The sequence below is a fragment of the Bubalus kerabau genome, chromosome 15 (genome assembly GCF_029407905.1).
Source record: "Bubalus kerabau isolate K-KA32 ecotype Philippines breed swamp buffalo chromosome 15, PCC_UOA_SB_1v2, whole genome shotgun sequence".
NCBI lineage: Eukaryota > Metazoa > Chordata > Mammalia > Artiodactyla > Bovidae > Bubalus > Bubalus kerabau.
This window is the reverse complement of record NC_073638.1, coordinates 53,956,958-53,978,488: the sequence shown is the minus strand read 5'-3', so window position 1 is coordinate 53,978,488 and position 21,531 is coordinate 53,956,958. Positions and strand designations below refer to the sequence as shown.

The 21,531-nt window shown below is 38.4% G+C and overlaps 2 protein-coding genes across 11 annotated transcripts in view; one reads left to right on the top strand and one right to left on the bottom strand.

Moving 5' to 3' along the window:
* PAAF1 (proteasomal ATPase associated factor 1) overlaps positions 1 to 15,383 on the bottom strand; it is a 38,719-nt gene extending 23,336 nt beyond the window's left edge. For 2 of the 9 annotated variants that reach the window (XR_008703084.1, XR_008703083.1), the window contains exons 1-5: positions 15,245 to 15,381; positions 13,635 to 13,675; positions 10,027 to 10,130; positions 8,221 to 8,271; positions 6,336 to 6,425 (exon numbers count right to left, since the gene is read on the bottom strand). Coding sequence is in view for 7 of the 9 variants with exons in the window: in XM_055549061.1 (XP_055405036.1) it covers positions 6,336 to 6,425; positions 8,221 to 8,271; positions 10,027 to 10,130; positions 13,635 to 13,675; positions 15,245 to 15,291 (333 nt within the window). In the remaining 2 variants the exon portion in view is untranslated. Of the gene's footprint in view, positions 1 to 6,335; positions 6,426 to 8,220; positions 8,272 to 10,026; positions 10,131 to 13,634; positions 13,676 to 15,244 lie in introns of all 9 variants that reach the window. The other 7 variants (XM_055549061.1, XM_055549062.1, XM_055549059.1 and 4 more) reach the window with 7 other exon arrangements.
* On the top strand, positions 15,359 to 17,891 carry LOC129629193 (cytochrome c oxidase assembly factor 4 homolog, mitochondrial). 2 transcript variants are annotated; one of them, XM_055549066.1, is made up of 2 exons: positions 15,359 to 15,490; positions 17,268 to 17,891. In XM_055549066.1, the coding sequence occupies exon 2, from the start codon at positions 17,280 to 17,282 to the stop codon at positions 17,532 to 17,534; it is 255 nt and encodes an 84-aa protein (XP_055405041.1). In that variant the 5' UTR covers positions 15,359 to 15,490; positions 17,268 to 17,279; the 3' UTR covers positions 17,535 to 17,891. The 2 variants fall into 2 exon arrangements, with proteins under 2 accessions (XP_055405041.1, XP_055405040.1); XM_055549065.1 differs by having other exon boundaries at positions 15,423 to 15,574.
* The last annotated feature ends 3,640 nt before the right edge of the window (positions 17,892 to 21,531 follow it).

Here is a 21,531-nt window from a genome sequence, read left to right as displayed (position 1 = left end):
GAGTCGGACATGACTGAGTGACTGAACTGAACTGAACAGAAAATTCTCAGATTCACTTATGCAATTTCAATATTAGGAATCACTTCATGAATAAGCCATGATTAGAATGTCAAGTCTTTTTCATATACATACATATGTATTATCCCCTTTATATTAAAAAACACTCAGTTGCAAATATTCCAAAAATGAAAGACTGAGATATATAATTCCAGCCATATTCCCAGCAACTACGATTCTCGTATGACCTAAATTATTTTTTTAAAAGCAGGAATTTGGGCTTTAATTATTCAACTTTCCAGTTTACATTTCTATGCCAATTAAGCCATAATGAATAGGTGTGGCAAAACTAAAGGGATTATATAAGTCAGCTCTAACACTAAGATTTTTTCTTCTTTATTTTGATTCCTCAATAAAAGGACTGTTAACTGTAGTTCTAATTTAAGGATTATGACAACAATTAACATTTATATCACGATTCATCATTTATAAAACATTTTCAAATACACTGAATCATTTGATCCTCATAATAATCCCATTCTGCCCCTAGCTTCTCATTGGTGGATTCTGCTTTCACACTCATGTCTAGGTGACATTTCTCAGATCTTTCTTCTCCCACTGCTACCACCCTAATCCTTGGCCTGACAGTGACTAGCAGTACTGTTAATTTCAACTCTGTTCTGGCTTCCCAACTACATGATGAGCTTTATAAGTGTCAGAACCATGTCCAGCACCACTTTCTTACACAAATCATAGGCTATGTACATAGTAACTCTTCAACAAATACCTAATACCAGTTTGGAAATAAGGATGAAGCACCTCATCAACAGATAAGAAAGTAAAGCCATCTGACCTGTATCAACTACTGTCCCCATTCACAGGGTCTCAGAAACAAAACATATTTAACACTTTCCTACTCACTCTGAAATCAATTTAATCCCTAAAGTGACACAGCCAAACATCTTTCCTGTCTCATGTGGCACTTATCTTTGGCTTTATAAAAGACACCTGAAATTTAACCTGTCCAAACATAATCCTTATTTTCCCCTGAAAGTGAAAGTCGCTCAGTTGTGTCTGACTCTTTGCGACCCCATGGACTATACAGTCCATGGAATTCTCCAGGCCAGAATACTGGAGTGGGTAGCCTTTCCCTTCTCCAGGGGATCTTCTCAACCCAAGGATTGAACACAGGTCTCCTGCATCGCGGGTGGATTCTTTACCAGCTGAGCTACAAGGGAAGCCCTCTGCTCCCTACCAATGCAACTACTTGTCCCCCACTTAGTAAATGAATTTTACTAAGAATTTACCCAATTTACCAGAATTTACCCAATTCTCAGGCCAAATCTTCGGAATAATCCCAACTCCTCATTTTCTCTCTCTCATATCCAAGTCATTGACAAATCCTATCTGGTCCCACACCCTAGAATATAGGCTCTACACCACCGTTCTATTCATTGCTATAGCTCCAGTGCCCAGAAGAGTATCTGGAATACAGTAGGTGATTAGTAAATGGGTGAACCACCTAATAATGAGTTCAAATAAGAGAAAGAGAATAAGAAATAGAAGAACAATTAATGTGTGTGTGTGTGTTTTTTTAAATGACCTATTCCACAAAAGGTAAGTGGTTCTCCAAACACCTGAAGGAGTTCACCACTTCCTCCCCTCGAGGTCTTCAGTTCTGTATTTATATATGACAGTGGCTGTCAACAAGGAGCAGTTTGTTTCTGGGGGGACATGTGGTGATGCATAAACATTTTTAGTTGTCACAACTGGGGGCGCTACCTAATCGACCACTTGTAGGTAGAGGTCAGGGACGCTGCTAAACATCCTACAGTGCACAGAATAGCCTCCTATGAAAAAGAATTATCTAGCTTAAAATGTCAATACTGCCAAGGCTGAGAAACTCTGACATACTGTTTGGTACCCTCTCAGTTAATAAACTCTCCCTGGAGGGGATGGGGACATTGTGTTATCATCTCAGTTATAGATCTTTGAGGCCCTAGTTCCTCGACCTAAAAGGTAATTAAGTCTGAACTATCCATTTCTTCCAAAGTGACAGAACACTGAAAAGTAGATTATAGATCATACCAGCTGTCTCCTTCCTCCAAATTTTTATTAAAGGAGGAAAGAGAATTAACATTTACTGAACAGCTATTATATGCCAAACATGTAACAGACACTATTCTCATATAATCCACTCAAAAATCTTTTAAGCATTAGTAAGAAATCAGATGGGACCCGGGAGTTGGTGATGGACAGGGAGGCCTGGCGTGCTGTGATCCATGGGGTTGCAAAGAGTCAGACACGACTGAGCGACTGAACTGAACTGGAGAAATCGGATGAGAAACCTGAGGTTTAAGAGGTAGTTAAGTAACTTCCCTAAGGTGACAGAGTAGAGCCAGGATACAAACCTAAGTCAGAGTCTAAAGTTAAACATCTATTCCTCAGTTACAGGAAAAGAACAGACAGATCAATGGAGTAATTATAAATACTGGATATAGATGACACTTCACGTCCTTGAGATAAAGGATGGATTATTTTGTAGTACTGTAACATGCTAATCATTTCAAAAAGAATTGTTACAAACACTGTAAATCAAATGTACTTCAATAAAATAATTTTAAAAAAATTAAATTAGACCCCTACTTCAAATCAAGTAACAAAAATAAACTTTGAAATGTAAAAAATAAAACATAAAAATTCAAAAATTATCATATTTATAATTGTATTTAACAAACACTATTTATATTGTGTTTGCCAGGTTCCAGGCCCAATTTTAATTGCTTCAATCCTCACAACAACCCTAAGAGATAAATACTTTTACTCCCACTTTACAGATAAGGAACCTATAGCACAGGAAGGTTAAACAACTGGCCTGAGGTCCCACAGTTAAAGTGGCAGAACCAAAATTCAAATCCAGGGCATCAAATCCAATGAGCCTGACTCTAGAGTCCCTGCTCTTACCCATTACACTGTGTAATTTAAAGTATGTGTGTATGTATATATTTATATTTATATTTATATTTATATTTATATATATATATATATAAAATCGCAGACTACCCTAAGCAGGATCCCAAAGGCAGTCATCATAAATTGATTGGTTTTATTATCTAGAAAATTAAATATTTTATATGTCAAGACACCATAAACAAATAACAATGAATGATAAACTAGAAAAAAGCTATCTGCAAAATACATGGCAAAAGATCAATACCCTTAATATAAGAAGAGCTCTTATCAATAAAGAAAAAAATTCACACTTAGAAAAATGGGCAAATGACATGAAGAATGGTCAATAAATATATGAAAAAGTGGCCAATTCATAATTAATCAAAGGAAATGTAAATTAAAATAGCAATGAAATATCATCCCTCAATGGTAAAACTAAAAAATTTGAACAGCCAGCATTAGCAGAGAATGTCAAGTCAGACTGGCACAAAAGCGATACAGTAAAAAAAAGTCTTTTTAGGCAATTGATAGGGCCCAGTTGTAGGTCAATCAATCAGAAAATCCAGTACAAGTAGAAAATAATAAAAAAGGATATAAAAATACCCCTACATTTTATTTTAACTCAAATACTAATCTTTTCATGAGTCCACTAATTACTATAAAGACTTGACTTTCTTGTAAAAAACTATAACCAAATGGTACACAACTTCTAGTTTCTTGAAAGCAAAGCAAATCTTTAGTCACACTTACAAAGCAATCTAAGAGCAAAAATTTATCCAGGGTTTTTTAAAGAAATCTTTTCCCTAAAGAAAAGATTTTCCCTTTTATGTAGTACAGTATCCCTAATACTGTACTACATTTATTTTGTCCAAACTACCAAAATAGCAGGTTTTAAAAAACTCTTCTTGGGAATTCCTGGCAGTCTAGTGATTAGGACTCCACTCCAGGGGGCACAGGTTCAGTCCCCAGTTGAAGAACTAAGATTTTGCACAAGCTGTGTGATATAGCCAAAAAAAATCCTCTTCTGTATCAAGTCTCTATAAAGCAATCAAACAGTTTCCAAAGACATAGTCACTCTGCCTTTCACACTTATATTTCACTGGCTTAACATATTTAATTAACATAATTTCAAAAACAGTACAACAGACATTGTAACTGACCCTTGGTAAGCATTCAACTTAACCGGTAGTGTCAGCATGCAAACCTCAAAGACCTTACAAGCTGCAAATGTGCTGTGAGCATGAATCAGAATGGTTTACAAAGGAAATGCAGAGCAACAGCTGACTCAATAAATCAGTTAAGTGGAAGCCAGGTAGAACATACCAAAAGCCTTATGATGTACATTCCCTGTGACTCAACAACTCTACTTTTATAAATGTACTCTAATTTAAGTGGAAGCCAGGTAGAACATACCAAAAGCCTTATGATGTACATTCCCTGTGACTCAACAACTCTACTTTTATAAATGTACTCTAATTTTTTCTTACCTTTGTGAGTAAAGGGTTAGCTATAAGTATATTATCAAAACTATGAAGTCAGAAAATTAGAAATAAATGAATACCCAGTAATGTAAGATGAGAAAAATAAATTATAGTAAAGTCATACAGTGGAATACTATGTGACTCTTAAAATAATACACATAAAGTAAACACAGAATGATGTACATATTAAGAAATAAAAAGTAACTTATAAAACAGCATATATGGAGAAGGAAATGGCAACCCACTCCAGTACCCTTGCTTGGGAAATCCCATGGGGAGTCTAGGGTGCAATGGTCCATGGAGTACAACAAGGCCGGACACGGCTTAGCGACTAACAACAGCAAATGGCAGTTCTAGCCAATGTGTGAGAACAAACACTTGTAAGGAATTGGGGGTTGGGGCTGAAACCAACATCCTATTGTTTACAGATGTGAATGTTATTTAGAAAAACCAAAATAAACTGCAAGCAAATATTTGAAAAATAAATAAATAAATAAATAAAACAGCATATACTGTAAAAACCTATTATGGTAAAATATTTAAAGAAAAAAGATTGGATCAAGGAAAATAATGATATGGAAAGTATGGTGTTGGCATATATCATGCAATGAATAAATGTTAGCTATTACAAATATGATTATTATTAATTTTACTTTTAAAAACTGAGATTTGGTTAATAGACAATATTAGAAAGTTACAGGTATACAAAATAGTGATTCACATTATTTTAAAGGTTATATTCTATTTACAGTTATAAAATACTGACTATAGTCCCTGTGTTGTACAATATATTCTTGTAGCTTATTTATTTTATACATAATGGTTTGAACCTCTTAATCCCCTACCCCTATCTTGGCCCTCCTCACTTCCCTCCTCCTATTTATATCCATTAGTTTTTAAATCTTCAAGTTTGTTTCCTTTTTGTTATATTCACTAGTTTATTTTTCAGATTTCACATCATATAGTATTTGTCTTTTTCTATTTAATATATTTCACTTAGCATACCCTCCAAGTCCATCCATGTTGTTGCAAGTGGCAAAATCACTGATTATTATTAGTAAGTGCCATATAACAAAAGCTCATGTTTTCTTTATATTATAGAAATGAATGATTTTCACTTTCTTTTGTATTTCCTAAATTTTGATCACTAAATATATATTTGTTTTGCAATAGGGTAAAAACAGCTATTTTTGAAAATGTATCACACAAGAAGCAGCAGTAGGCTTTAATATAATCCATCATTTCTGTTCCCAAAAAGCCTGTGGTACTAGAAAGGGCTTTATCACAAAAATCTCTGAAAATTATCCCTCAATATGCTATTCTTGGAATTTTGAGAAAATGCCTCTTTCTATAGGCAAAGGGAGAGAAATATGAGCAGTAGCAAATTACTCAAACATCAAGTACTATCATCATTATCCAAAAGTAGGTAAGCAGCACTAGAGTAAAGCATATATAAGAAAATTTCAAAAAAAAAAAAAGAAAATTTCACACAATTCCTCTCTTTAAGATTACCAGTAATTGCATGTATCACTTTGAATTATAGTTTTGTCCGGGTATACACCCAGGAGTGGGACTGGTGGATAATATGGTAATTCTACATTTAGTTTTCTAAGAAACCTCCACACTGTTTTCCATAGTGGCTATACTAACTTACATTCCCACCAACAGTGTAGGAGGATTCCCTTTAATAATTAAAAAAAAATTATCAGTGAGTGGATTTGTACATTTATTCTAAGGACCCAACTACCAGTTTTGCCAAACATATCACACTTTATGGGCTGTGTTTTAACACAAAGTAAATGAAAACCACATTAATTATTAATATGTTTATAGCACTAGACAAGCAGATAAAACGAAAATCTAACATGTTATTATGTTTTCTCCTCATTTTATCAAAATACTTACACTCTTCGTATGAATTCTGGAAAAAGTAGCATATGGTGCCAGAAACTTTGAAGATACATTTTCCTTTGGACATGAAACATGAATGCTTTTCTAAACAGAGAAGGAAAGATGAAATCCATCAGTAAAGCTACATCAATAGAACTAAATAAAGCTTCTTAAAGAAAACATTAGGATGAAAGAAACTCTTACCTTTTAAGTGTACCCTCCCTCTCTAATCCTCTTTCCCCAACCCATAAAACTATCACTCCCCTATAGATAAGCAGTCCTTTTACTGCAGAGGGTTGCAATGTAATTTGATACTGCTGAGCCTTTATGTATTTATGTTGAAGATTCAACCAAAGACAAACCAACAATAAGATACAAATGACAAACATGAGAACATTAATTTCCATTAAGAAAATCCAATACCAGTACTCTCAATCAGCAGTGTGGCAAAAAACAGGACCAACAGCATCAGCCCCCAGGCCTAGGGCCCAAAAGACTTATCTAAAAGTAAACTCGCCGCCTACAAGAACTTTCAGAAAGAATGTTAGACTACTGACATGTATAGTTACCAGAGTAAGAAAGTAGGTAAATTATGGTATGCTCATACAATGTGTAGGCCCTGGTCAGGCTTGTGGTGCCCAATCCCACCTAGGCTTAAACTGACTATATATGTTCATAGACTGGTCATTACCAAATAGCTGTCTTATGGTGTCCCATGTGTTCTGCCTAATCATTACCACATATATTTCAGCTACTGTAGCAAGAAACCACTAGTGACATAGTATTAAATTATACCTAGGACCAGACATTAGAGTCAAGTGACATGACTTGCTAAAGGCAGACTGTAACCATTTAAGCATGTTGGTGTTTCAAGGCCAAGATATAAAAGGCTTGGTAAACACCTCCTCAAGGATTCTTGCAATACAACAATCCCCTACTCTAATCGGCAGAACACTAACACTGTCCCCTAACTGTGTATCTCCTACATAGAGCTGAGGAGCTGCTCTCACCAAACGGACCCTAATCTGTTATCCCTTATGCAATAGTACTTAAAAGTTTCTGAAAATTCTTCTGGACAATGAAAATGTCTTCAATAATCAAGACTTTCTAAACCTCTTTATGTACAACAAGCACAGTCTTCACAGTTCATGAGAAAGAATAGTTTCAAAGTTATAATATTCTCATCACTGAAAATCAATATTCTCTTATTACAGATCTTCTATTCCTTTAAAAAGACAATTAGGTTATCTATATGGACCATTCTTTCTTAGCCAGCATATCTATGCCTGGCTGCCTGCAGGCCTTTTATGAAATGAATTTTTGCTTCTAACCGCATGACAAAGCCCATACAACTGCAAGAGAGCTGACCTGGATTTGGAATTGTCTCCTGTACCCGAAACTAAAGTGTCAGCTAAACTTTCCTGGCTAAATATTCACACCAAGAAAGGACATGAGGAGCTCTAAAAGCTTAGTGTTCGGGCCTCTGTAAGAACTGCGTCTTCTCTCAGAAGACTTTATTTCTTTGGAGTTAATTATATAGACGATTTCAAGAAATGAGTGGCTTTCTCCTGCTCATCAATCCTGCAAATCACACTTTAGTCCATAAACAGAAAATGAAGGAAGATAAATGTTGTATTATCTTCCAGCAGTAGAAAATGTTCATGCTGTTAATGAGAAGATTTAAAAGAAAAGCTGCAGGAGGTATCAAAACAGATAAAATTCAGGGAAGAGTGAATAGTCCACACTAAGATAAAATTAAAAGTCAAAACTCTTATCTTTTGAGGGGTTAGGTTTTTAAGCATAATGACAGATCTGTTTTAAGAGGACAATGCAGCAACATCAAATAGCAAAGTGACTCATGGTAGTTAGGAAACATGAATGTTCAACCATAAGCACTTACTGTCTGACCCAGCAGGTATTCAGCAATAATTAGCAATGACGTTGGAAGGGCCTGAGTACAAAGGGAAGAAAGGAAGTCAGCACCCAGGCTGTGAATGGATACTGGCAAACCACCTGGGGAAAATGTAGGCTTGCAAGGTGGTGTTATACTTGAAGTTAATAGAAATGGGTTTCAATTCTGACACAGTCTAGCCAACTTCGATTATTAAGGGTTAATTAACCTCTCTGAGTCTGTTTGCTTATCTGCAAAATGGAAATTTAAAATGCTAATCCCACAGGATTGTTACGATAAACAATAACTCACTTTTGAAATACCTTAGTTTCTTTTATATGCATTCTCAATCCCCAGTAATCAGCCTACGAAGTAGAATACAGTCTCTGTTTTATAGATGAGGAAACTGAGGCTCAGGTAACCAAGTTATTTGTCTAGAATTATATAGCTAGTAAATGTCACAGTAACTAAGACTTGGACTCAGATCTTTTGGTACTTTCTACAATACTGCTCATGAAAAACAAATATAAAAATATATAAAAACATGTAGCTTATTTTGCACAGATGGTAGTAAATGAACATTTGCTAAAAATCTTATGTAAAAAACAAAGTATTCTCTATTCTTGTCAGTACACCTGAAACATCTTATAACTAAGAAAGCTTAATTACACCAAAAAAAGAAAAAAAAAAAAAAAGCTGTTTCACCCTTTGGGAATCATCTCACTAGAGCACAATGACTGCAGCCATCAGAATGAGGAAGGAAAGTCAGATCATGAGTTCTGCAACACTTAGATGGCCATCTACTCACCTCAAAGACTGATGAGAAAAACAATATATTAAGTACCATTAATACAGGCCTTCACCAAGGTGTGGCCAAACACATAATGCTATACTGTACAATATGGGGTACTAGCTACATAAAGCTACTCAGCACTTGAAATGTGGCTAATACAAATGAGTGACTGAATTTTTAATCTTAAAGTTCAATTTAAAAACTGATACTTGATCCAATTATTGGAAAACTTTTTAAGTATGTTTGGAACTAGTTAGGTACATGAATCATCTGTTTTCAACTGTAAATTTTTTTAAACCTAAATACATATCAAGTATTTCCAATAGAGTTTGAATTGAGATGATCTCTAAGTTAAAATATACAAAAGAGATCAAAGACTTAATAAGAAAAAAAAAAAGAGTAAGAAGAAAGAAGTGTAAACTATTTCTAATAACTTTTTATATTAATTACAGGTAGAAATAACATTTTAGATATATTGGGTTAAATGAAATATATTATTAAAACTAATTTCACCTATTTTTTTTTTTACCCTTTATATGTGGCTACTAGAAAATTTAAAATTACACATGTGGATACATACTGCTATATATAAAATAGATAAACAAAAGGACCTATTGTATAATACAGGGAACTATACTCAATATCTTGTAACAACCTATAATGGAAAAGAATCTGAAAAATAATATATATATAATATCCATATACATATATACACAACTGAATCACTTTGCTATACCCCTAAAACACTGTAAATCAACTAGACTTCAACAAAAAAAAATTACTCATGTGGCTCACTAGTGAACAGCACTAGTATAAGGGAAGTAAGAGAAAGTTTGCATTTAAAACCATGTCTAAGTACAAAAGAAAAACTCTTGACATTCAAAGGCAGTAAAAATTATGATTATTATATGAATGGAATGGAGATGACAGTGATACACAGATGAGTATAAATATTTAAAGTAGATATATAAGATACTACTGTAATTTTGGACATGATGCCATCTAGAAGACATAAATCTTACCTTATTTATTTCATTCACAATAAATCCTTCAGAAGCTGTAACCTCTGGGATGCCATCAAGGCCAATTCCTTGACAAGTTAGGCTGCCATACAAAGTTGGTTTCCCTATATAGACAAAGATGCATGTTTCAAAAAATAAAAAGAATTAAACATTTTTCTCCTTGAAGGCCCAATTCAGGCATCTGTATATATGGGAGGAAACTGGCTCATGAAAGAAAAGCAGGTACTTGTGTTAGTAAGTGAGGTGAGTAGAAAGAAAAATAGCCTAGATGAACCTAATTTGGAAGAAATATACTCAAGGGCTAAAAGCCAGGAACAAAGATTTTGAGATATAACATAGCATTTGTAAAGCTACTAGAGTAATCTCAACCTCAGTTTTACTGCCTGTGAAATGGAATTTTCCCAAGATCAAAGATGAAGATCAACATGAACATATGCATTTATCCACAGTACAGACATATTAACACAGACTAAAGAGTTAAGCTTCAATAACTGGGAAATCTGCTTAAGCAGGACACTGGTTTTGCAGTAATATGGGCTAAATAAGATATTATCCTGCACGTAAATGTTAAAATGTTCTCTTCTATTCTTCTTCTGTACTATATATATACGTGTGTGTGTGTGTGTATGTGTGTGTGTATGTGTATGTTGTTCTGTAACAGCCCACAATATGTTGTTCACATTTCTGGCCTCCCCGCCAGACTATGAAGTCCTTGAGTTCAGAAAACTAGCAAAGTGCTCAAATTATTCAGTAAATAACTGGTGCACGAAACTTAAATTCTAGGAGTAAGAGGGAAGTAAAAATCATCATGCAAAAGTCATTCATGCAGAGTAGGAGAGCTTCCTAGAGAGGGTGGGACTTAAGAGGGATCTTGAAAGATATGACTAGGCAGAAAATAAGGGAAAGGAATGGGGAAGGAAACGGCAACCCACTCCAGTATTCTTGCCTGGAAAATCTCACAGAAAGAGAAGCCTGGTAGGCTACAGTTCACAGGGTCACAAAGAGTCGGACACGACTGAGTGAGCACAAGGGAAAGGAAACTCCGTGTCAGGGAAGGGCATGTCAAGAATAAAGAACAGTCACACAGGAACAAGGGGGGAGGAGGCATCAATTAATATACTAGTTTAGTCACTGAAAGATATTAATGGAGTAACTCACAATCTAGGGTAGAAGTTTGGACTAGAGAAGATCTAGTGAAGAAGGTGTGGCAGGGAAGTGGCATGAAATGTTAGTTCAGAAAGATGCCACAAAAATAGGGTTGAGTGAACTCTGCTTTTTGTCCCATTCCATGATTCCCTCCTGGCTTCAAATTATCTAGGAAGTCTGGCCCTTTTGGTATATTATTTCTACCAATCTCCTGTCAGCACTGTCAGTGACCTCTCTACATTTACGAAGTCACTGAAATGATCTCAGTCTCAGTATCTTGTCTGGGTAACAAGAGTGGGATTAATCTAACCATTCACCTTTCTACATTTCTACATATAGACTGCTGAGTGCAGATACAGAACAGGACACAACTGTGCAAACTTGCACCCCTACAACTTCCCACAGTTTTCAAACTCTGCGTAGTTTTGGAGTCCTTTTGCCCCTTTTGTTCCCAAAGCAGCCAATTCTCACTATACCTAGCCTATCATCAAAACCTTCTTCCTTCAAAACAGCCAAAAACTGGAAACAATTCAAATGTTCATCAGCTGGTGAACATACAAAAAATGTTGTATGTCCTTACAACAGACTATTACTTAGCCATAAAAACATATGAATGCCACAAAATGGATGAACCTTGAAAATGTTATGCTAAATGAAAGGTGCAAAAGGCCACATATTATGACTCTATAAGAGATGTCCAAAACAGGCAAATCCACAGACAATTAGCGGTTGCTAGGAGCTAGGAGGGTAGAATGTAGAGAAACTGCTAAACAGCATAAGGTTTCTTTTAGAGGTAATGAAAATGTGTAGAATTACTGACAGACATACAACTCTATGAATATACTAGAACCCACTGAATTGTACACTTTAAAAAGATAAACTTTACTGTATCTGAATACAGTTATTATCTTAAAAAAAAAATCAGAATCCTAATAGTACCTACATGTTACGGTTGACATCTAGCACATAGATAGCATATATTTTATTTCAACAAAACTGCTATTTCAGGGGAAAACAACAAAAAGATTCTCTTCTTTAAAAGCTGACCCTAACTCCAACATCACAAAGAAAATTGCAGCTATAAGAAAATTGAAGCTATAAGAAAATTTCACATTTCTATATCCATGTCTATGCATGTATCTATTAATACATCTACACTTACCCTCACCTTCTTTCATTTTAGTCTTTTAGACTTAATTCAATCTCTTTCTCATCTAAGATACTGATTTTTCAGTTAGTCTTCTTTTCTACCTACAACCTATATATAGTTTTCTTTTTTTAAAATATATTTATTTACTTTTAAATAAGGGCTTCCCTGGTTGCTCAGACGGTCAAGAATCTGCCTACAACGTGGGAGACCTGAGTTCAGTCCCTGGGTCAGGAAAATCCCCTGGAGGAGGGCATGGCAATCCACTCTAGTATTCTTGCCTAGAGAATCCCCATGGACAGAGGAGCCTGGCAGACTACAGTCCATGGAATTGCAAAGAGTCAGACACAACTGAGTGACTAAGCACAGCATTTTAAAATGAAACAAAGATGAATATTTTGAATGTATAACCTGTATTTTAATTGCTCTCCAATTAGTTCCCATCTTTAAAAATAAGACAAAAATCCTTGATTCTGAGACCTCCAGCTACCACCTTTCTTCGATGCAGCACCAAATTCCTCAAAAGAAAACTGTTTAAAACTCTATTTCTCCTAGAATATCTTATTATGGAGAGATATCAAAGGTCTCTGAAAATGAAAAATAATCAGCAAAACAAAGCTTTCTTACAAATTTAAAAGGAAAAAATTTTTAATGTTACCACACTAACTGAAAACAAATGGATGAGACTAATACAGGAATGTCATTGAAAGGAAAAATTTGGAAGACTTGGGAACTAACTGTATATGGTAGGGTGAGGTACCAGGTTTTTCACTCTGATGTCTAGAATAGTGATAACTTAAGAACTGAGAAAATCTAGAAAGAAAACCTGTTTGACAATAGAAGCACTCAGCTTCAGATTTTGGATCTGATAAGCTCAAAACAGCAGTGAGAGTTTTAACCAGAAATGTTTAGCAGGTTAACTATTCAATCTCTACTTGAAAATGAAGAGAGGTCAGAACTAGAGCTGTAGACCCAGGAATCATAATCAGGAAGGTCACAACTGAAGCTACAGAACTGCTTAGAATACAATAATATATGGCAAAGACACTGATTAAGATGCGGCAGCAATGCCTCCATAAATGTCTGTGGCTCCCAATGGAACACCAATTGGAAGCCCTTCCCCTAGAATGGAGGAGTTGCAGTGACATCCTTACAGCACAGAATGGTCTAGAACATCTGAAGACTGTTGAAGCACATCTCAAGACTACTTGAAGCACTGTTCAAGTAGTCTGGGCCAGGAGAAAGTAGGAAGCTCTTTCCTAGGGGTTGTAAATCCTTTCTCTAAAGGGAAGGCATACAGATTTAAGGATATTACCTGGGGGGTGACAGCTCAGCCAGGCCTCCCCTTCGTCCTTCCTATGAAGAGAAACAAAAACCTAATTAGGCTTACTCAATGTCAAAATGGATGTTATTGATGAAGGGGAGAAAGAACATATAATTTCCAGTTTAGCCACAGCACTTACACAAATCAGTCTAATACCTTATCCAGGCATAGACAAATTTTATTGGTTGAAGAAGTATTTATGGATTGTGTTTAATGCATAGACCTGTTAGTTAAGTGAAGCTCAAGTACTTCATCATGAAATACTTATTAGCTGCACGATCTTGGGCAACTTACTTCTTGATTCTGGACTTGTGTTCTCTCAAAGGTGGTCCTCAATAAATGTCAGTGTTCTTCCTATTACACATCTGGTGTTGTAGTAATAAGGTTTATTTTCAGCCCACCTAGTAGGGCATACTACTACTACTACTACTAAGTCGCTTCAGTCGTGTCCAACTCTGTGCGACCCCATAGATGCAGCCCACCAGGCTCCACCGACCCTGGGATTCTCCAGGCAAGAACACTGGAGTGGGTTGCCATTTCCTTCTCCAATGCATGAAAGTGAAAAGTGAAAGTGAAGTCGCTCAGTCGTGTCCGACTCTTAGCGACCCCATGGACTGCAGCCTACCAGGCTCCTCCATCCATGGGATTTTCCAGACAAGAGTACTGGAGTAGGGTGCCATTGCCTTCTCCGCTAGTAAAGCGTACGTTTCTTAAATGCAGGAGACTTATATTTCATTCATCTTCACCACTGTTTCCATTTTAAAAACCTATTAGTATAATAGTTGCCATTCATGGCACTGCTGTTGGAGAAGGAAAAGGCAACCCACTCCAGTATTCTTGCCTTGGAAATCCCAAGGACAGAAGAGCCTGGCCGGCTATAGTCCACGGCAGACACGACTTAGCGGCAGAACATCTCGGTACCGCTGTACTCATTCTGGTGCCTAGCAAAATAACTTGCACAGTATATGATCCATAATAAATAAATGAATGGTTTGCTGTTCATTCCAATTAAGCTTTTAGCATCTCGAAGGCAAGAACCACCCCTTAAGTTTAGAGTACACATCTGAACTCCACCGAGCATCTATTTAGGTCAGAGTCTGAACATGGTAGGCGTTACACTGTTCTTGAAAAGACCTGTGAAGTGAAGTGAAGTGAAAGTCGCTCAGTCGTGTCCGACTCTTTGCGAACATGGACTACACACAACATGACTAACACACCACTAGGGGTCGAGAAGCATGCCAAGACTCCTGGTAATGCAGATTGCTGGGACTTTTGGAAATAACTAATAAGTATTTGCTAAATGACCATGACTAGTTGGCCAAGAGTCTTCCTGCCTCTCGGTTTTCCTGTCTTTCTCCAACTCATTGATCCTATTCTGCCTCTGCCATCACACGACGCATACGTGTTTCCTGGGATACATAACTCTTCCGAGAATGAAAAACAATGACCATGTGGATTTGAGACTTCTTCTAGGCCCAGGGTTCCCTCAACAATTGATGAGGCAACTCCTATGGACATCCTGGGTCGGGGATGGCGCTCCTTAACGTAAAGGCAACATCCGCTACCCGCCTCCTATGTCCCAGTTCTGGACCTGGATTCACCTGAGAGCCTGGGCCCAGTCGCTCTGAATCCTCAAAGGTGCCGCCATCTTAACCCGCCTTCACCAGCCCGCCCCTTCCGCTCTCTCCCGGAAGTGGATTCCCCACAGAGCCTGCGTCGAGAACGAAGGGCGGGATCTACCCCGAAAAGCCGCTAATGAAAATACGCGGTGGAGTCTCTTTCTCGCCCCTCCCCTTTGCGCACGCGCTCCTTGCAGGAAGCTGGTTCCTGACCAGGAGGTTTACCGGGTAATTCGGTCGAGTTACAACTGCCTGCAAAAGCGACGCCGCTGTGTAGCAGCGCGCGTTAGAGTCCTCCTGTTTGCCTGTTCGGTGAGCACTGTGTGCCGCGATCTTACGCGGTGAAGCCTAGCGGGCACAGCGCGAGCTCGCGAGTGCGCATGCGTCCTCTCCGGAAGGTGGTCAAAGAGGTTTTAAGTGACTTGGCCGCCTGGGTTTTTCTGCTTACCCATCCTTTCAAAGGAGAGGCGATGGCACCCCACTCCAGTACTCTTGCCTGGAAAATCCCATGGACGGAGGAGCCTGGTGGGCTGCAGTCCATGGGGTCGCTAAGAGTCGGACACGACTGAGCGACTTCCCTTCACTTCTAGAGTTTTTGGGTTTTCCCAGTGGCTCAGAATGTAAGGAATCTGCCTGTAATGCAGGAGACCTGGGTTCAATCCCTGGGTCAGATCCTCTGGAGAAGGAAATGGCAACCTGCTCCAGTATTCTTGCCTGGAGAAATCCATGGACAGAGAAGCCTGGCAGGCTACAGTCCATGGGGTATCAAAGAGTCTGGACAGGCTGAGCGATTAACACTTCCATTTTCATACAGTTCTTAAAACCTTTTTGTGACTTCCCCATTGCCCTCTTGACACCTTAACATGTGGTCTTCCTATGATCAGATACTTTCTCATCACTTTCATTAATTATCCTGTTCTCATACTCTATTCTCCAGTCATGTAAACCTTTCAGTTCATCTCATGTCAAATTCTGTCTCAAATCCCCACCCTGCTCTTCACTGACTAGAAATATTCTTTACATCTCTGGCTCTTCCCTTTTCATCTTTCAAGTCTCAGTTTAGAAATCACTTTCTTCAAGAAGGCTTCCCGCCTGTTTGTCCCCTTGTCTGGCTTAGGTAGTCTCCACTGTCTTCCCAGTTTTAGCTGTTTATAGACTCTGTACACAAGTAAACAGCCTTTTAACTTACCTTAATTATAAACTCTATGAAGGCAGGAAGTGTATCTGTCTTGGTCACTCTTGTATCCTCAACTCTAGCATAGAGCTTGGTACATGATAGATACTCAATGATGATTTGTTAAATGAATCAGAGACCCAGGAAAGGCATTAAGGAGTCTTAGCTTATTTATAGCCTGTCATGGTTAAATTTGTACAAAGGCTGAGTCATTTGTCTTCAAACTTCTCTTAAGTTCCTTCTATATGCTACCTTGTGCTGGGTGCTCTGAAGCAGGTGATCGTGGAAAGGCAATGTGGGCAAGTGCACCTCACACTAAGTATTCTCACACCTCACAAACTTAGTTCTTGCCCTGTACCTTGTATGCTCTCTGTTCTCCACACAACTCTCCATTCTCCCAAATGTCAAACCCTACCCATATATGGTTACTGTCTCAAGTACTAAACTCTGTTCTTCTCCAGCCATAGAATAAGGCTAATTGGAGAAAAGAAGATTGCTTCTCCAATAGGAGAAAAGAGATAGCTTCCCCAGAAATGTGACATTTCACCTAATTCCAGTTCTATTAGTAGAATCCATTTGAGCTTATTCGTGCTGTGCTGAGCATTCTCACATACTTGATCTCATTCCGTTCAGTTGAGACCATTTTGCAAGCCTGGTGCTGGGGGTACTAGGATGAATCAGACCCAGTATTTGTCCTCAAATAGCTCACAATCTCCGAGGGGAGACATAAGCATAAATAGGCTATAACAGTGCAGTGGTCAGTGTTGTTTATAACAGAGGAACATATATAATCATGTCCCTACTCTAACCTTGCTCCCGTTGATATTCTAGAGACTCCAGAAGATGTCAGCTCAAGGCCATGCCTGGTCCCGACAGGTAAAGAAGGAGGATGAAGAAGAGGACCCGCTGGACCAGCTCATCTCCCGCTCAGGCTGTGCTGCTTCCCACTATGCAGTGCAGGAGTGCATGGCCCAGCACCAGGACTGGAGGCAGTGCCAGCCACAGGTGCAGGCCTTCCGGGACTGCATGAGTGAACAGCAGGCAAGGCGACGGGAGGAACTGCAGAGGCGGAAAGAACAAAGCAGCGCCCACCACTGAGACCCCAAACCACCTATCCCCAGAGGATGGCCCTGCAGAAACTAGCACCCAGACAGATAATGGGAGAAAGAAATCCTGAACAGTGGAAGTGTGGGCCAAGGACTGTAAGACTTGGGGATAGTATTTGGGCCTGGGGCTGAGAGCCAGGCAGCCATGGGTTTGGACATGAGCTATCATATTGAGATCCCACACATCCTCACCCATATTATATCACCAATATTAAATATTGACCAGTATTTGCTGTGTAAAACAGAGTGGGGTTAAGGGATGCTCTCCTATGCTACATCTTGGGTCAGTGTGCCAAGTACTGTGCTGATTACTTGGACATTTAAAGTAAATTCACAATCTAAAGGTAAATTGGTTACCCTTAATCATTTCTTCATTTATTTGGTCATAGGTTCAAAAACAGCAAGGTTTATGAGACCATGTGCCATGCACTGTGTAGGAAACTGATGTAATGCAAATATATCTCCCTTCATATTGCTTTAGTCTGGTTTGAGAGAGAAACAAAACACTAGAACAACTAATTTCTGATAATGATACACATGATTTTATCTTGCATCAATTGTTCTGGATATTTCAGTCAGTCTAATGGAAGGAAGAAGGCAAATGGGAAAACAAATAGTAAGTGCCTCTCATATGTCAGACTCTGTTGTTTTAACAGATACAGAGTCTGATTTGAATATGCTCCCAACCAAAGAAATACATAATGTTGACTTGATGTTTAAAAAGTAATGTAACATAACATACAGATTTTCAGTTTTTGAAAAGTTTGGAGAATCTGTTAACATGGAGCTTATATTCCTACTTTAACAGCAATTTGCTGGAACTGAATGAATGATTCTTCTTTTAGGTGGATGAGTACTCCAGCTCACAACAGTTGCCATTGCTTTCCATTTTTCTTCCATAGAAGTGCATTACCCATTCTATTATTTTGTCTCTGACATTTGGGAGTGGGAAGGGAGTTGAGAGGGTGACCATTGCTATAGAACTGGAATGCAAAGGGACATATGCTCTCATCATCATCAGAAACAGTTCTTGAGCATATATATATATATATAGGACAAATCTGAAATAGAATAGGCCCTGAAACTACTTTGAGCCTTTCTGTTGGTATTTGGGAAGGAGAAGATAAGAGGAATTCAAGTTTGAAGAACCATAAAATCCCATTTCAAGGAGAAAGAGATGACTGTGTGTGTGTGTGTGTGTAAAAGGATGAATGAATCTGTTGGGCCATGTGTGCTGTGCTGTGGGTCCTCACAGGTAGCAGTGTGAACTACATCTGTCAGCAAGAATCTCAAAGAGAAGGGAGTTAGTTGACACTGTTAAAGACAAAGTAAACATTACATATTTGTAATATATATAGCAGAAAGGATTACAATCTGCAACAAACAAAAAGTACCTAGAGGGATTTCCCTGGTGGTCCAGTGGTTAAGACACCACGATTCCATTGCAGGGGCATAGATTTGATCCCTGGTCAGGGAACTAAAATGCTGCATGCCACTTGGGACAGCCAAAACAACAACAAAAAAATGTACCTAGAAATCAGTAAGAAAACGAAAATAGCCCAACTGAAAAGTGAACAAAGTTAACTATGCCCCCAAAACATAGGAAAATGTAAATATACTCTACATCACTTAGAAAAATAAAAATTTTAAAAACAAAAGTACAATTAGGTCATCCTGTTGACAAAAATTAATAGTATTTATAAAGAACAATGTTCTTGGGGATGGAGAGAGACACATACACGCTATTGTAGAGATCATAAATTAGTAAAGTTTTTTCAGGGCAATTTGGTGAGATCTACAAATATTTTAAATATTTAAAAGCAATTCCTCTTTTAGGAATCCTCTTAAACATCTTATAAAATGTGTACACTATTATTTTCATTGCAGCATGTGTTTAATAAATGGTCACAGCATGAAGTTCCATCAGTGAGGACTATTTGCTTATACAAACACAACAAAAGAAACATACCTATTTATTAATTTGTATAATTAAAATAGAAATAATAGGTCATGGGGGGCAGGGAATTCTAACAGAAAGAGCAGGAGAACCTTCTCAGCAGGAGGAATGGCTTTCACACCAGCTAAATGGATGGAACAGGTTTGGAAGGATTCCAGTCTAAGAGAGAGCCAACACTGGGAGGGTCACAGAATGTGTTTGGGCAAAGAGGGCTCTATTGACACCCAAGCCTGTTTCCTTAAGTATAATAAATGGGGCTAATTTCTATTTAATGGGCACACTAGGAGAATTAAATGAATGGGAATATGTAAATACCTGGTAATAAAAGTTAGCTTTTACTGAACTATTAGAACTAATATATATGGAGCGTTTAACCCTGGCTATCTGATTCCAGAGTCTGCTCTCAGTCCCTATGATATGCTGCTTTCAATCCCACTCTGCCACTTACCAGATTAGGGGTCAGTATAGTTTCGGGCAAACTACTTAACATCTCAGAATCTGTTTTTTCTTCTGTAAAAATGCAGTTAGTAATACCTTCCTCAAAGGCATCAAAGCTAATAAGTGTAGATCTTCTCCATAGGGTTGTTGAAAGAATGAGTTAATATTGATAGACAGCTTAGAAATAGCATCTGGCACATAGTAAACCCTCACTGCTACTGCTGCTAAGTCACTTCAGTCGTGTCCGACTCTGTGCGACCCCATAGACGGCAGCCCACCAGGCTCCCCCGTCCCTGGGATTCTCCAGTCAAGAACACTGGAGTGGGTTGCCATTTCCTTCTCCAATGCATGAAAAGTGAAAAGTGAAAGTGAAGTCGCTCAGTCATGTCCGACTCTTTGTGACCCCATGGACTGCAGCCTACCAGGCTCCTCCATCCATGGGATTTTCCAGACAAGAGTTCTGGAGTGGGATGCCATTGCCTTCTCCAAACCTTCACTAAATGTTAGCTATTATCATCACTATTGTGTGCTAGTCACTGTCCTGAGTTACATTACCTCATTTAATCTTCATAACACTACTAACTCCCCTTTACAGAGAAGGAAGTAAAAGGCAGATTGCAGATCAGACTCCAAGTATGTCTTAAGCCTATGTTATTCTCCACTGTGTGCTCTCTTCACAAGCATCTCGTGCCTAGCACAGTGCTTAACACAGTAAGTAACCATACTTACTGTGGAAATACTACTTGGCTTTTTTTTAGTACTTCATAAAAAGGAAATTAACCAGTGCAAGTTGCCAACAGTGTTGTGGATTAATATGGTGTTTTCAGTCTGTCAGTTCTGCAGCCCACAGCCATGGAGCTGGAGTTTAGGGTGGTCCATGCCTGTCCCTGTGCACTCTATACCTACCTCTGCAGAGACTCGGTGCCACGGATGAGCAGAGAGACCTTTTGGCTGGGTGCCACTGTTGGCTAGGCCTAAGGCAGACTCATGATTTGGCTCTTCCCTGCAAGGTCCTTGGCTGAGGACGTGGCCAGTGCTCAGTACAAAGGTGCACCGTGAAGTGTTCTGCTAGATGAGTAATCAGATACTGCTCCCACTTGCCTCCCTCAGGTAATGTTGCCAGACCAAGTCCTGGGCTGCTGACTTGAGAAATCCAAGGAGAACTGGAGGGAGTCCAGGCTGAAACCCTGCACTTTCCCCACTGTTTGGAAGGGTAGGGCTCCCCGCTCCGCTCCAGCAGGGACTTGAAGCAGGCAGAGGAAGTGGGGGGGAATTCTTTCCTTTGCTAGCAGTTATCTTTTTTTTTTTCCTTTCAAGCCTTTTATTTTTAATGTTTGACTTGCATTTTCTTTTTCTTTTTTACTTTACAATATTGTATTGGTTTTGCCATACATCAACATGAATCCGCCACGGGTGTACATGTGTACACCCATAGCAGTTATCCTCTGAAGAGTTTTCATTCCTCAGAGCCTGGACGTCTTGCAGAGCCTTGCTTCTCTGTCTCAACGTGAAGCTGATTCTCTAAATCTGAAATGTCTGAGAATGCAAGTTACTCCAAGGGGAATATAAGAACTAAATGAATCATTTCAAATTC